This window comes from Drosophila willistoni, assembly GCF_018902025.1.
Source record: "Drosophila willistoni isolate 14030-0811.24 chromosome XR unlocalized genomic scaffold, UCI_dwil_1.1 Seg106, whole genome shotgun sequence".
In the NCBI taxonomy this organism is placed as follows: Eukaryota; Metazoa; Arthropoda; class Insecta; order Diptera; family Drosophilidae; genus Drosophila; species Drosophila willistoni.
In genome coordinates, this window is record NW_025814055.1 from 2,554,106 (window position 1) to 2,564,558 (window position 10,453).

The 10,453-nt window shown below is 39.0% G+C and overlaps 1 protein-coding gene across 1 annotated transcript; it reads left to right on the top strand.

Annotated features, from left to right (window-relative positions):
* The first annotated feature begins 2,460 nt into the window (after positions 1-2,460).
* LOC6651956 (venom protease) lies at positions 2,461-6,050 on the top strand. Its single transcript, XM_002074376.4, has 2 exons — positions 2,461-2,978; positions 5,248-6,050. The coding sequence occupies exons 1-2, from the start codon at positions 2,674-2,676 to the stop codon at positions 6,017-6,019; spliced, it is 1,077 nt and encodes a 358-aa protein (XP_002074412.3). The 5' UTR covers positions 2,461-2,673; the 3' UTR covers positions 6,020-6,050.
* The last annotated feature ends 4,403 nt before the right edge of the window (positions 6,051-10,453 follow it).

Here is a 10,453-nt window from a genome sequence, read left to right on the forward strand (position 1 = left end):
ACGGTCTAGCAGGAGTTTGCGTTGATCCAGGGGGACGGACGGACGGTAATGGCTATTTGAACTCGGCTCGTCGTGCTAATCAAGAATATATATACTTTATATGGTCGGAGATGCTTCCTTCTATGCGTTGCACACTTCTGACCAAAATTAATATACCCTTTTTGCAAGGGTATAAAAAGCACGATCAATTGATCAACTGGGCTAAAGTTAGCCTCTTTGATATTTGTCGTATATTTAAAATATTTAAATACATAAGTTCGTTCTTTATAAGAGACAAATCAATAGAATATTTTGGAATACTTTCCAATCTAGTTTAAAGTGGTCAAACAGCCAAGCTAAAGGAGAAATCGCGGTTGACTACAAATTATTTTCCTCCTTTACCTTTGTGGCAAACAATTAATTTCCAGATATTCTCCTTCTATAAATATGTACATTGCCCATGGATAATTAATATAATATTACTTCCCATTAAAAGAGATTTATCATGTAAAATCTATCTATTCATTAAAATTCTCACGGTGTATTGACGTTTCGAGCATAATAAACAAACTTTGAACGGACAGCATACAATAGCGACTGCGACGACGACGACGACGGCGACGGTGACAGCGACAACGAGAACTAATTTCCGATGTAGTCAGAGTCGTCTGGGGCCTGAAGACCCCCACAACAATCAAGAGCCCAGAACAGGCCCGGACTGGCCCACCGGGCAACCGGGCAAATGCCCGGTGGGCCCTCAAGGTAGGGGGCCCCTTTTGATGAAATTTCATGTAGTAGAGTAGAGTAGTAGAGTCACTAGGGCCCTTCGTACGAGGTTCCCAGTAAGAATCATTTACCATAATAAATCGATGGGCGCTGGGGCCCCTGTCGTTCACAGGCTCTGTTAGACTGGAAAAGACTGGGGCCCTTTAAAACGAATGAAGTATAGAAAAATTTTCTTGAAAAACCGAACTTTAGACATTGTTTTCAAAATTTTAGAAACTTTCTTGCCTATGGCAGTTGAAAAAAAAATTTGAATTAAATCAAAATATTAAAGCTTTATACTTACAGAGCAATTGACTTCAAAAACTTTTGACTGTTTGATGATTTAAAATCTAGTAAAAAAAGAAATGAAGTAAGTAAGTCGTCTCGCCGACTTAGGTATACCATACACCAGTAAAGCAAATATTTAAACTTTATTAAACAAATGCATTTTCACATGCTTTTTACAAGCATATCTTAGTATCTCGCTCACTCAATCATACGAGCACCCTAGCGCCCCCACCAGCCAACGGCCAACTCCGGCCTTATGGAAAAACGTTTATATGCATAACTCGACTGTTTTTTGTCCGATTTTGATCAAATTTGGTATTTTGCTAGATATTAGTATTAAATTTAAGTGTGCCAAATTTGATTGCATAAGGTAAAAAAATACGGGAGACAATCAAGTTTTTCAAATTACGGGGGCGGAAAAGGGCGTGGCAAAATTTTTACACATTCAAAGTGCGTGCATTTACTAAGCAAATATACATACCAAATATGGTGTCTCTAGCTGGAATAGTTTTTGAGATAAACGCTTTTTTTTAATTGCGGGGGCGGAAAGGGGCGTGGCAAAAATTTGAAATAAACTTGATCACTCTACATACTACACGAGTCTACATACCAAATTTGGTGGCTCTAGCTCTTACAGTCTCCGAGATCTAGGTGTTCATACGGACAGACGGACGGACGGACGGACGGACAGACGGACAGACGGACGGACGGACAGACGGACATGGCTAGATCGACTCGGTTGTTGATCCTGATCAAGAATATATATACTTTGTGGGGTCGGAGATGCTTCCTTCTGCCTGTTACATACATTTTGGCGACTTTAATATACCATTTCACCCTATGGGTGTATGGTATAATTACGCCTTACGTAGTGCATTGTTGAAAAAAGATAGGCAAATAAAATTGTTTGTTTGTTTGTAAGAAGTCGTTTTTGTTTTATTCACATAAGCGATCATACTTGATGTAAAAGGGAGGCCCTTCAACTTGAATGCCCGGTGGGCCCTCAGGGTCCCAGTCCGGGCCTGCCCAGAACTCCACATGGCAAACTGTCACATTAGCATATTGAGAACACAAGCTGGCATGGGTAATGAGAAGTCCAACTCTGTGGAGCTCTGTCTCTGTCTTTGTTCGCTGCCAGTCAAGCGCGTTGACGTTGACGTCGCTGCCATGTTAGAGCCAGAGCCAGAGCCAGAGTCAGAGTCAGAGCCATGGTCGGAGAGTTTGTTGGTAACAGTCGGTTTGCAGACTTTCGCGTGTGCGGAACAAAAGGAAAAAGTTTCAAAAAGAAATTAACAGAAGATCTAAATAAATATTTCGAGCTTGGACGCGACTTGTTGACATATTGAATTATTTCGAAAGAGAGTGGAAAATAAATCCAGAGAATCAATATACTGATCACAGTGAATACATATATGTATGTGGATATGTAAAAAAAAGATAGAGATAGAGATTAATGCATGTGATTTACATAAATTAACAAGTGTGGATTGTCGAAGCGAAATAGGAGAGAAAGAGAAACAGAAGAAGAAATATACATAGACAAATCAATTGAAGTGTTCTAACTGTTCTTGGAACTTTTTTTTTACGGTTAATCAATAAGCGTTAATGCATAAAGTTGCATAAATAAAGATCAAAAATAATATGACGATGCTCCACGTACATCACTGGCCATTAATCCTAGCCATTATTTGCGGCATCTGCATGGCCGCCTCATCGACATCGTTTTTCACCGCATCGGCATCCTTCTCCTCATCCATACCTGGCAAATATCACCAACCCAAGCGACTGAGAGCCACTAATGCCAGCCAGAATTCCTCCTCACCATCCACGCCTTCGCTAGATAAACCTGTATTCCGGCAAAATCCGATCAAGAATTGGTTTGGTAGTGCCTTCAATCGCAATAATTCGCCACCGGCTGAAGATCAACTTACAACGTGTTCCTGCAGGTGAGCTAAGTCCAACCTAGACACCTTTGCGGTGCAGGCGGGTGTCTCTGGGACACGGAATGGGGTAACATAGAAATGCTGGCTTGGTCATGATGACAGCTTCCAGTTAGGCAACAACAAGAAACACACATGGTCACAGCATTACAAATGCCACTTACAGTTACTACAAATACAGATGGATTCTGGGATCAGGCAAACAATTTGTAGCTGGAAGAATTCCTTCACACATTAGTCTCTAGAATTTTTTAGCAAATTGCTGAAAACGCCTGTCATTTGAATAAGCCAACCAATCATCTAACCAGTCCTGCACTCAGTGTAGTATTGATAGAGAACCAAAATGTAAATTTAGTTAATTATATAAAAGTGCTGACGGCAAGGAGTTATTTTTTTGGAACTCTGTCCCTACCATTTGGTCATAGTTCTGCGCGTTGCTTTTGGCCACTACTACCCTGTGAGGGGCATAGAGAGCTCTCTAAAGAATTTCATTTCGAATGCGTATTTGCAATTCTTTAGTAAATTGCTTAATCAATTGCTAACCATCGCCAATGGGCAACCACAATCTAGACAAGGACCCAAACGATAGCTAAATACTCTCTGCCTCCTTTTTTCGCGTGGGGATAAGTTGAGAAAAAATGTCGAGAGTAGCTTATGTACAATTCATAGATAAATAAAAATAAATAATGCTAGGTCAGTGTTCGAGTTTTGGTTAGTTCGTGATAAATTCTTCTTTATCTTCCAATAGAACAAATCCTTCATTTGATTTCAAAACAAAAGTCTCCTCATTGTTTTGTTGTTTTTGTATCAAGAAGAATTCCCCGTTTGTTTAGTTATTTTAGTATTTTCCTTCTTTGTTTTGTGTTTCTGCATTTGAAAAGAAATTAGACTTAATTTGCATAAGATTTGATAACAGTTGCTACGTTTGATATTTAATATTCATCGTACAAACAAGATACAAGATTTGGTCAGATGCGTCATATACCTCCTAAATATACATATATATATATGTATATATATATATATTTATATATATAAAATGTATTAAGTTTACTGTATGGTAATGGTGGATGGGGAAGGTTAGCACAGGCGGAGGGGAAAGGGTTTGGAAGTGGGTATGAGAAAGGGGCATTGCTGTAGTTTAAGTGGGTCGCATATCTGGTTCTTTGTCTCGGTGGGGACGCCTTTGCCTTGGCCACCATTTTGGGGCAATGACACGATTAAGTCCAAAAATGCTTCGATTGATTTTTATGGCCAAAGAAAAATACATAAAACAAAGGAAATAAAATACGAAAAGGGAAATACAAATATCTGGTTTCTCCCACAAACCAGATATTCTTGTAAGATCTTTTTGCGAGTGACTGTTTGTTTGCAAATGCAGTTGATTTCGTTTCACTTTATTCCATTTTAAAGGCAATCACAAACCAGTCTACTACAAATATGATGCAAAATCTGTTCGACCCGCCCGGCTGCTGCTCAGCTATTAAACACTTTGACACTTTCTTTACGATTAATGCGAGGTCGCTAAACCCTCAACGCAACTAACTGACGGGGTCGGTGAGTGCCGGGGGCAATGATTAAAATCAGTAATTTCGAATTTAGAAAGATGTTCATTTGAAACTTAAATAATGAAAAGTATTTAAATAAAGTGGCACCGACCTTTTTTGTATAGATTTTTCGGAAATTTAATCGCAGCACTATCTTTCCTCTATCAGACCTATATCATGTCCTTCCTTATCTACCGATTTACGTATTCCTATTGATATTTAATGCTCAGAAGAGCATTATTTCAAATATGTATGGGATATCATGTATTCCTCACGTCTTCAGCATCAAATTTGCTTATTGCCCTTCAGAAATAACGGAAACGTCTCTCCATCTCTTCGTTATAAACGAATGACCAATGTGATAATATCAGTATCGACCCCACGCACCATCTGGGCCGGACACCACTCCGGGACGGGTCGATTATAATATAAAGGTTATAGAAAACCTACTAAAGTTTGGCTATTTTTTTGGAAGAACGATGTATATAGAACATGTTAGGCCATAACATAACAATTGAATAACAAATTTCTTGTCTTGACCAAATTTAGTATTTGTAAATGTTAAAGCTTGCCAAAATATTCCTTGGGAATGATGTAAATTAAGTTAAAGAGCAAATGTTTAATGAACACCCTAATCAACACCAATTTAATTCACAAACGTTAATATTTACGATCTGTTTTATATTTCCCTATTTAGAAACACTGTCTTAACCTTTCCTTCATTTCAGGTGCGGCGAACGAAACGACGAGTCCCGTATTGTTGGAGGAACGACCACTGGGGTCAGCGAATACCCTTGGATGGCTCGACTCTCCTATTTTAATAGGTTTTATTGTGGCGGTACTCTGATTAACGATCGCTACGTGCTAACAGCAGCCCATTGCGTTAAGGGATTCATGTGGTTTATGATCAAGGTGACATTTGGCGAGCACGATCGCTGCAACGACAAGGAGCGGCCTGAGACTCGCTTTGTGCTCCGTGCGTTTAGCCAAAAGTTCAGTTTCTCCAACTTTGACAATGATATTGCCCTGCTGCGTCTGAACGATCGGGTGCCGATCACAAGTTTTATTCGTCCCATTTGTCTGCCCCGTATGGATCAGCGGAATGATCTTTTTGTTGGGGTCCGAGCCGTTGCTACTGGCTGGGGTACACTAAAGGAGGATGGAAAGCCCTCCTGCCTTCTCCAGGAGGTGGAGGTGCCAGTTCTTGACAACGATGAGTGTGTGGGCCAGACCAACTACACACAAAAAATGATCACCAAGAATATGATGTGTTCTGGTTATCCAGGTGTGGGGGGACGTGATAGTTGCCAAGGCGACTCTGGAGGTCCACTTGTTCGTCTCCGTCCGGACGATAAACGATTCGAACAAATTGGTATCGTCTCCTGGGGCAACGGATGTGCTCGTCCCAATTATCCTGGTGTCTATACGCGAGTCACCAAATATTTGGACTGGATTGTTGAAAACTCACGCGATGGCTGCTTCTGCGATGGGGACTACTGATTTTCTATTAGATCGTACTCTTAAATTTATATACAGATAATGATTTTTTTTTATAACAAAATAAAATTTACAATTTAATAGGTCTAAACGATGATCCCTTTTCTCCACCTCACATTTTAAGATAGTACGTTAAGAATATCAAGAAATATTGGCATCTGCTTCGTATGTGTCCCGGTGGCTGTACCGATAGTGTGCTCGCTTGGTGATGTGTCTTGGGAAATGTTCTGTTCGATCTATGGTTAGTGTTAATACTCTAGGCCACACATACACTCAAATGTGTTTTTATTATACCCTTGCAAAAAGGGTATATTAATTTTGGTCAGAAGTGTGCAACGCATAGAAGGAAGCATCTCCGTCCATATAAAGTATATATATTCTTGATTAGCACGACGAGCCGAGTTCAAATAGCCATTACCGTCCGTCCGTCCCCCTGGATCAACGCAAACTCCTGCTAGACCGTTGAAGCTACAGTGCTGAAATTGCATGTAGGATTGTATATACTGCAGGGGTTGTATATCTCGGATTCAGCCGGATTGGACCACTATATCATATAGCTCCCATACAAACGGCAAAGTCACGAACAGTGAGTTTTCTCACTAACTTCGTTATTTTCTGAGCTATTGTGAAGTTTAATATTGGTGAGTTTATTACACATATAAACGACTATGCCAAATTTGATCAAGATCGGGTGAGTATATCATATAGCTCCCATAGGAGCTCTTTCGAAAACAGTGACTTTTGTCAATAACTTCGTTACTTTTAACGCGATTGCTTCAAATTAAACATTTGTTAGTTTAATATATCTGTTAATGACTGTGCCGAATTTGATAAATATCGGGTTACTATATCATATAGCTCCAATAGGAACGATCGGTGGGAAACAGTGACTTTGATCAATATCTTCGTTATTCCCTATGCTAAGATTGTAGGCCATTCTTTCGCAAACATTAGCCTTTTTAGAAAAAACGTTTTTTCACTTTGATGACTATAGGAAAGGAAAGAGTTACCAAAAAAGTTGCAAGAGTATACAAACTTTGACGCGGTCGAAGTAAGCCCCGGCCCTCTGGTTTTACTTTAGGACCATTTACGAAATTCTTCATTGGATGTTATTTCTTTCGTATGTTGCAATGGCCGACATAGACATGGACCATGAAAACTTACTGAACAATAATACGTGGCTCCAAAAGTATTTATTGATAAACATTGGAAATACATAGCTATAACGTGTCTAGTAGCATTTGCTACCAAAGCACTAATATAGAAACTGGTTTGACTTCCACCAGCTGAAAATACAAAGATGCGACTGCTAAAAGTCAAATGGGCATGAAAAATTCGTTTGCTCATTGAAGTTAGGTTTGTTTGTCAGCGAAACTTACGAAGAATTGCACTTGCGAAATGAATCACCGATAGGGTTATCTATTTTCCGGTGTCGGATATATGTATGTATGTATGTATGTTTCTTTAATATCTATACACGTTTAGATACAGTGAATACTTGTAAACAGTGACAACTTTCGCCCACTTTTCATTTCACTTGTGTAATCATTCAAAACATTATTATATTCACACAACAAATTTGCGCATCTCATTCATAGGTAGGCAAGAATCCAGAGATACATGGAAATCAGGTCAGCGGTTTTTCAGGTTAACGTTTTGAAATTTTCTTTTTCTTGCTTGTGTTTTTACATGCTTTTTTTTATTTTGTATTAGTATCTTCGCGATCTCTTACAGCAGCTGGTGTTGTTTACTGTTTGCCGCTCGCTTATTCACTAAAGAAAACGTATAAAGACAACAGCTCTCGCTGCCCAAAGATGCCGAAACTCATTTCGTGTGCTAATACCAATGGAGTTGCTCTCGAAAGAGAAAGGGAGAGAGATAGTGTGTAGTAAGCTAGTATAGGCCTTGCCGTTAGATTCTCTTGATTCCCTTAAAAAAGTATTTACTGAATTCGACGGTATATAGCAGTAGAATTACATTACAACCACACACTAATCACGTCCATTGGCAAAACGCTATCCAGACTCTTGACAATGTTAAAAGTTTTTCTTTGGGTCGTTTTGGTCCCTTAAGTTTGACTTAAAAGCAATCTCTGGTGAATGTTAAAAGCAGAAAGAAGACGAAGTAATTAAAACTAAAAATTCCCTTTCGATGAGTAACAGACAGTCCCTAAACTAAATAGAGGAATGGCGGTTCCAAAATTGTCATAACATTCTCGACAATGACCCATTCAAAAGTATAAAGAACAGACAACATAACACATATTCTAATAACCAATCAAGTAAGTAATAAAGTTGTATGTAATTTTTGGGTAAAAAAACTAGTTGATTGAAATGTTCGAAAACAAAAACGGAATTCAAAGGTGCAATTGTATAAACAGAGTTCGTGGTGGCTTTGGAACAATTTTTGATTGCCGACGTTAGATGACGCCACAGAGCCAAGGAGATAAACCGTTAAATTAAACAAAAAATCGTTGCTAATTTTTAGGCGAGTAGCATTTTATTGCATTAAAAATACACGCTGGTCCACTGTAGGTCAATAGGTCAATGATGTGCATTTGGTCAAATTCATTAAACGTTTTTCGTGTATCCGCACTGAGAGATCAGCAAATGAAATAAACGACAATAGAAGGCGCTTTTTAAAAAATAAATGGCGACACTGAGTAATCTCGTTAGCCCCCTGGCGACCTTGTTTCTAAGTCGACTTGATTTCCGATTCCGGACTCATGTATTTTAGTTATTCAATTGACAGTACTATTCATATTCAAGCATGTATTTATTTTTGTTTTCATTCAATTCTAAATATTTCTGGCTGTCGTTGATAAGGAATATACCAATATATATTCCCCAACGGAATATCGAGCAAGTCCGTATCCTTATATTTAAAGAAGGCTAAATGCATTTTCAATCCAGTGATTGATGAAAGTTCTCTTCTTAGCGAATTTAAACTAGTTAAACCTGTTTATTCTCTGGGCTCAGATGGTTTACCTGGATGTATACTCAGGTTCTGTTATTTCGCCATCCCAACATGGGTTTGTGAAACGTAGATCTACAACCACTAAACTTTTAGAATTTACCTCTATAATTATCAAGGTGTTCAAAAATGCCAAACAAACTGATGTCATATATACTGATTTCAGCAAAGCCTTTGATTCTGTTAATCATATTCTATTACTTTCTAAACTGAACGACATTGGGTTTCCACCTCTTTTCCTTTCTTGGGTTCGAGTATATTTAACAAATAGAAAACAGAAGGTACTTTTTAATTCTTCTTTTTCCAATTCCATTCCTGTGACATCTGGTGTACCTCAAGGTAGTCATCTTGGCCCTCTGCTTTTCACACTATTCTTTAACGATCTTCTATCAGTCATTATTCATTCGCGTGTGCTTAAGTCTGCTCACGATGTCAAGCTTTGTCTCACTTATAAAGATACAGATTCATGCAGTCGGCTACAAGCTGGCGACTTTAAGGGTGCATGGTATAAACGGCTTTTATCATAGCACGCTGATATTATTAGCCCAGGGACCTAAAAGTCACCTAAAAGTTTTCGTCGTTATGACTAGATAAAAATTTGGAAAAACAACTTATTAGTTGAATTCACGAGCTAACACAATAACACAACACTTGGATACAACCCTCTCCACCTAAATTAGAACATATTTGAAATATCCAAAGAAAAGGTGGTAAACTTTGGTCAAAAGTACCCAACGCTTGGAATGAGGTATCTTCGAACATAGAAATTACGGATATGTATCATTCATGAGTCATTAATTTTGGTTTTAGGATTTATTTTGTTCGATGCGGTCCTTTGCACGAAGTAATCCGTTGATAAATATTAATGACAATTTAAGATTGTTGATTGTTGTGCGCCAAGTCGACAGTGGCTCCCCTTGAAAAGCAGACACTGCCCCGGCTGGAACTATGTGCAGCTGTACTTGGAGCTGAACTCACGGATAGAGTTCGACAGGATCTTTAATTAGGATCAGAAAGTGTTGAATCATTTCTCTGGTCATACACAACAGTAGTACTCTCTTGGATTAATTCAAAAAACTAAATGCTGTATCACATCCAAGGCAATGGCGTCATGTGTCATCAGCACTCAACGATGCTGATGTCCTGTCTCGAGGAATATCAGCAGCCCAGCTTAGCACGCGTAGAATATAGGTGTATTGGTCACTATTTTTGCACGACCACAACGTGGCTGGCCAGTACCATTTAAGCCCCAGAGCACACGATGGATACCGCTGAGAAGAAAACCAAGGTATTCAGCATGGTGACCGCTACTGCCAACAACACGAATGAGTGGATGGATATATACGGTAAATCACAGAAATTCATTTTACCGGCTACAGCGTATAGCAGTGTATGTGCTTCGGTTTTGTCACAAGCAGAACAGGAAACCAACGACTCAGTTAGAGTTGGACCAAGCACGTAGAG

What these genes read in the sequence shown, in the direction of transcription:
- LOC6651956 (XM_002074376.4), top strand. Translation starts at nt 2,674, where the DNA reads ATGACGATGCTCCACGTACATCACTGGCCATTAATCCTAGCCATTATT. An exon ending in CTTACAACGTGTTCCTGCAG is followed by an intron (nt 2,979 to 5,247) that starts GTGAGCTAAGTC and finishes CCTTCATTTCAG; the next exon opens with GTGCGGCGAACGAAACGACG.